The sequence below is a fragment of the Drosophila suzukii genome, unplaced genomic scaffold, assembly GCF_043229965.1.
Source record: "Drosophila suzukii unplaced genomic scaffold, CBGP_Dsuzu_IsoJpt1.0 scf_12, whole genome shotgun sequence".
NCBI lineage: Eukaryota > Metazoa > Arthropoda > Insecta > Diptera > Drosophilidae > Drosophila > Drosophila suzukii.
The window spans coordinates 498,180-504,396 of record NW_027255899.1 but is presented as its reverse complement, the minus strand read 5'-3'; the positions used below and the strand labels follow the sequence as shown (position 1 = coordinate 504,396).

General features: G+C 51.7%; 1 protein-coding gene across 1 annotated transcript; it reads left to right on the top strand.

The window, feature by feature from the left end:
* Window positions 1–701: 701 nt before the first annotated feature.
* LOC139354653 (fibrous sheath CABYR-binding protein-like) lies at window positions 702–2,084 on the top strand. The gene has a single exon (XM_070998899.1). The coding sequence runs from the start codon at window positions 702–704 to the stop codon at window positions 2,082–2,084; it is 1,383 nt and encodes a 460-aa protein (XP_070855000.1).
* Window positions 2,085–6,217: the final 4,133 nt, after the last annotated feature.

Genomic DNA, 6,217 nt, shown 5'->3' with positions numbered 1-6,217 from the left:
CAAAACAGTACCGAAAGCACATCACGTACCCAAAGGACCCCGAAGGATACCCTAAGTGTGACCGAAATATACCCAAAGAACACCCCAACAACACCTCTAAAGGATACCCAAAGGACACCCGAAGGATACCCTAAGTGTGCCCAAACTATACCCGAAGGATACCCTAAGTGTTCCCAAACTATACCCGAAGGACGCCCCAACAATACCTCTAAGTGTACCCAAAGGACACCCAAAGGATACACTAGGGATAGCCCAACGATCCCCAAGGATACCTAAGGATACCCCAATAGGACTCGAAAGACACCTCAAGGATACCCCAATAATAACCCAAGGACACCAAGGATACCAACCAGGAACGCCCCGAAGCAAGGTGTAGGCCCAAGGACAACTTCCAAGAATACTCACCAAAGGTGATCAAGTCAATTACGGAACCGGGAGGTACAACGCACCGCAGCATCCAGAGGGCCACGGTGATCTGAGGGAATACAACATGTGGTTTACGAAGAAAGGGGGAAGACGGTACAGCAAAGAGAGCTGTACCGTAAGAGAGCGAGCGCCCAAAGAAAGGACATAACGATATCGGGCAAAAGGAAGGCGCGCAACCGAGGTTTCATGTATGGGGAGCCTGGCGACGGTCGAGCACTAAAATTCAGAACATCATCATGAGCACACGCGTCACCAGAGCCGAAACACGCAGGAGGATGGCGGCCCTCCAGGAACCTCGCCCGGGGCAAGGATGGTCGGAGACCCGGCCTACCCGAGCTCCGCGGCGGGCCCTGGAGCGGACTCGAGGCGAGGACTCCGCACCGGAACCCACGGTGAGCGACGACAGCGACGTGGAGGTGATCGGCGATCCCGCCGTCGAGGAGAGAGAGTGGCGACTCCGGAAGGCGGCGGCGGGCGGTCGCATACCGCACGGGACGACGGACGTCGGAGGAGAGGAACTCCCGAGGAGCCACTCGGAGGCGGTCTGTCGGGCCACCGAGGAGTCTCGGAAGCGGTTCCGAGACCGGGAGCCGTCGGACGAGGAGCAGCAACGGTCGACGGAGGAGGAGGCGAGAAGGCAGGCGCGGCTGCGGCAGGACCACGAGGCGGCGGCGGCGCGGTGGCATGCCCGCTTGCGAGAGGCGGAAGAAGAAGAGCGGCGGCTGTGGGAGGCACAGGTGGAGGACGCGTGGGAGGTGCCACTCACCCCCAGATACGCGGCCGAGGAACGCAGCCCGAGGGACGAGGACGAGGACGAACCACGCGCGCCATCCCCTCCGCGGTGGTTACCCGAGGTGCCACCCACTCCCCGCTACGAGGGGGAGTGGCTCACGGACGGCGACGATGGAGCACCGTTGGCCACGCCGCCGTGGAGGCCGGCCCGGCCACCCACGCCGCGATACGCGGAGCCACGACGACCTGAGGAGCAGACGCCGAGCGAGGAGTCGACCGCGCAGCCGATGCCGCAACCGGAGGAGGAGGACGTCCACCAGGCAAGGGCGGACGAGCCGTCGGTGGTGCGGACGGAGGTGCCGGCCGCGCACGTGAGCCACAGCACACGGTCGTTCGAGGCCGAGGGTATGCGGTGGCGGCAGCAGACGGTGACGTGGACGTGGCCCGAGGGGCCCGCGACAGGACCGACGACGGAGGTGCCCAGGATATGGGAGGAGGGGGCACCGAAGGTGAACCCTCGAGACCCCCGGACGAGGAGCCGGCAGGATGCATGGGTCCCGCCGACACCAAGCACGGGCCCGCCAACACCGGCGACGACGGCAACGACGGGGGAGGCGGAGTCACCGGAGAAAGGACCATGGGTGTGGCCCGAGCCACCGGCCACCCAAAGGCCTCCACTACAACGACAAAATTCGACGCCCGGATCAACGCGCCCGCGGCCGCAGTTCATGCGGCAGGTATCGGCGCCGGAGGAAGGCGGTTGGCGCGAGGTCGCCAGGAGCGAGTGGCCGGTGGGCATTGAGGAAGCACCCGCGGTCGCGACGGCACGACGGAAGGGCGGCAGGCGGTGCGTCCTGGTCTGCGATGGCGGGAGGAGATACCGGGTGAGGCTCGGAGTCGCGGGCATCCGGGTTTTCGCACAATAAATGAAAAAAAATCACAAAACAACACAAGGGTTTTCCAAAACAACAAGAGAAGGGGTACGGGGCCCAGAGTTTGATTGGGGTGGCTGGAAGAAGAACGGGGCATGCATGGGCCACTCCAGCAACCTGTAAGTTGAATGGTCTTAGTCCAGGAAGAAGAAATGAACGCCAATTACTTACCTGCTGTCCCGGTTGCAAAGTGAATGCGAAGTCCTCTCCGCACCCGCTCTCGAGAGCTGCCAAAATGGAGTCCGATGCAGCCGATAGAGGACGAGTGAAGGGCGAGAGAGGACGAAAGGAGAGAGAAGGATAAGATGAGAAGGAGTAGAGGAAATGTAAAAGGAACTTACCCATGAAAAATTGCAAAATCACCACGAGCCAGGGAAGGGGGCGCCTCGATAGGCGATCGATTGGCACTGGACGATAGTGCGATCGATGGGCACACGACAATGGAAATATCGGCCAAGGTGGAAATATCGCAAACGAGCAGGTGGCAACGCCGCACCGTCGGTATCGATATGCGAATAAATATCGATCACGCACGAATGGTGTGACCAGGCGGAGGAGACACGGAAAGGAGTGAGACGCAGCAATGAGCAGCGAGCTGGGGATCGATAGCCCAGGAGTATCGATGTCCCAGTGGGAACACAGGAAATATCGGCGCGGGAGATTTAAAGTTGCTACGAGGAGGATGACCCCCGCTGTAGAAACTCAAGGGAGTTAAGAGCGTCGAGGGAGCATCGAGGGAGCAACGAGGGAGCGCCGCGGGAATCACAAGGACTCAAAGGCAAAGATCAATCAAAGTACCAAATAAACAGTCAGTCAAGCAAATAATCTACGAGGGAGCTACAACCAAGCGAGTCGTCGGAAGCAGCGCCGTGGGAAGCATACAAGGAGCAAGATCGCCACGTCGAGACGTTCGGGATTAGGACATCAGGAATCTCCGAATTGAGACACAGGTGGCTGAGTTCTGAAAGGCATCACGCGGCTAAGTCAAGGCGTTTGTTTTCTAACTTTGTCACGACCACACCCTGGCGAGTCGCCCGGCGGGTCTGTCAGAGACAAGCAAAAGAGTCCTACGACGAAGAGCCATAAGCTTGGGGAGGAAAGTTGTCTGCGACCCAGCGTACCTTGCCCGACCAAGCAGGACCTGGCGTGACGGACGAGCGGTAGATCGATTTGTGGTTTCGAAAGGCGTCAGCCTGGAGAGCCCTGCGATTACCGGCGAAGTTCCCGAGCAGCGACCGCCCAGCTCCCCGAGCGCCAGAACAACGAGATACTGGTCAGAAGACAGCGCAGAGGACATCGACAGCAACGCCAGCAGACATTTCCGGCAGCCACGTTACCATCGCCGCGCGGAGCTCATTGGGGAGCGCAGGAGCGTCGCGGACGTCACGCATTAGGGTGAAGCCGGGTGGAACGTTCGTCTGCGCTAGGCGGCAGCCTTGACTGTCAGCGCGAACTGAGCAAGAACCTAGCGGGACCGTCCGGGACAGAGCAAGGGACAGGTATTGCCTCGAAAGGCGTCAGCCTGGAGAGCAAAGCTTGTTCACCCTAGTCTGAGAACGGTGACGCTTCCCTAAGCCCATAAGGCCGAACTCTCTGCGGGTCTAAGGCGCTACAAGCGACCCCGAGGCAACGCGTCGGCAAGCAAGCAGAGGCGGCCACTACGAGCGTCCCGAGACCCAGGAGCCAAGCGGAGGCCGAGTCAACGCGTCGACAAGCCAGAAGGAGGAGCACCGGCAGCCGGCGGAACCAGAACAAGGAGATACAGAAGCCAGCATAGCCACACACCCGCTGTACCAATACCACGAGAATAAATCCCACTGTTACCATTTGAACACTTTGTTTTCTCACTGATCTACGGGCAATCACGTCATATAAATTTGGTGGGACGAACGCACAATCTTCTGAGCTAGCCGCACGAATCTCGTAGCGAGCAGACATACAAAATCAGTTCGTTACAATCCGTCTGAAGTCACTGTATCTAGAATTGACCCACTAGTTGTGCCTGAAGACCAGTATCATCCCACATTAGAACTTACAATTTGTCTTCCCAGCGTTGATACCCTCTCTCCTTCACTTTCTCCAAATAAATGTAGATGCTTTCGTAAATGTGACTTTAGTAAACTCAACAACTTGATTTCACAATATAACTGCACAAATTTATATAATTGCTTGGATATTGAAAGTGCTACGGAACTATTTTATAGTGTCCTAAACTCTTTTTTCAGTGAATGTTTTCCTGACAGTTTTCCTCCTAAGTTAGACAGGCCACCTTGGTTTACCAATCAGTTGCAAAGACTTAGAAACCTAAAAACAAACTTCTATAAAAAGTACAAAAAGTTGGGTAGGCCATCCGATTTTTGAAGATATGTGGTGGCTCGTACTAATTTTAATGTACTTAACAGTCATTGCTATTCCATGTATTTGAACCGATGTAAATTTGAATTTTCAAAGGATCCGAGGCAATTTTATAACTTTGTCAATGCTAAGCGAAAGTCTTCAGCATTGCCATCATCCGCCATTAAACTCTATTGAGGCATCTACGGATCCCGAAATTGCAGATTTATTTGCTGAATTCTTCCAATCTACTTATAGTTCAGTTTCATGGTCTAATTCTAGCTACCCTAATCACTTAAACAGGGCAAATTGTATTTTTTCTCCTGTAATCACCGAGAGTTCTCTCTTAAGGGATTTAGGAACTATAACGCCAACCTATTCTCCGGGGCCAGATGGACTCCCTGGGTGTGTTCGTAAGTTTTGTGCCCGAACTATTTGTAAACCCATTCTGAAACTTTTTAATTTGTCTATCTCATCATCTGTTTTTCCTACTATCTGGAAAGATTCTTTTATTATTCCACTCCACAAAAAGGGTGCGAAGGCTGATGCTCAGAACTATAGAGGAATCTCCAAATTGTCTGCAATTCCTAAAACATTTGAGCGCATTATTACCTCTCAGTTGCAACATTTGTGCTCCTCTTTAATATCGCCGTGTCAACATGGTTTTGTTAAGCGTAGATCGATTACCACTAACCTGCTCGAATTGACATCTTTTGTACTAGATGGATTTAACAAAAAATTGCAGACGGACGTTATATATACAGATTTTAGTAAAGCCTTTCACTCTGTTAACCACTCTTTTCTTTTATTCAAATTAGATCAGCTTGGGTTTCCGAATAATCTGTTAACTTGGATTTCAAGTTATTTGAATGGTAGATCTCAGAGGGTTTTATTCAAAAACGCTGTTTCCATGATGATCAACGTAACATCTGGAGTACCTCAGGGCAGTCATATAAACCCTTTGCTGTTTACTCTGTTTATAAATGATCTTCCCTCTATCGTAACTCACTCTCGTGTACTAATGTATGCTGATGATGTTAAGCTTTGTTTTTCATATAATAATATTGAGTCTGATTTCTGCTTGCAGACAGACATTAATAGATTCCAGGAATGGTGTAGTAACAACCTTTGGAATTTAAACTATCTTAAATGCAACGTTATGACTTTTTATAGGGGTACGCCAACGTTCATGAGTTACTCTCTTCAGAACATGTCCTTGGACCGAATATACTCAGTAAACGATTTAGGTGTTCTCCTAGATCCTAAACTTAAATTTGACTCCCACATAACCTCTACTGTAAATAAAGCTATGAGTGTTCTTGGGTTTATAAAGCGTTGGTCCAAAGAATTTGATGATCCATACACTACCAAATTATTATTTACCTCACTTGCCCGACCTAATTTAGAATACTGTTCTTCCGTTTGGAGTCCTCAGTATCAAGTGCACATTGACCGTATAGAGTCCGTACAGAAACAATTTCTTCTTTTTGCCTTACGTGGTTTGAACTGGGATCAAAACGTCATGTTGCCTTCTTACTCGAGTAGATTGCTATTAATTAATTTGCCTACTCTAGTAAGCCGTAGAATTATGCTTGGTACTATTTTTATGAATAATCTTATCAGAGGCGATATTGATTCTGTAGATTTGGTAAGCGGCCTAAGTTTCAATGTTCCTGTTAGACTAATGCGAAACTACCATCCTATTAACTTGCCACGAGGTTCATCTAATTTTAGTCAGCATGAGCCCTTTCGCGTTCTTTCTAATAATTATAACAACCTGTATCATTTAATTT

Coding starts and splice junctions, on each gene's coding strand:
- LOC139354653 (XM_070998899.1), top strand. CDS start 702: ATGGCGGCCCTCCAGGAACCTCGCCCGGGGCAAGGATGGTCGGAGACC.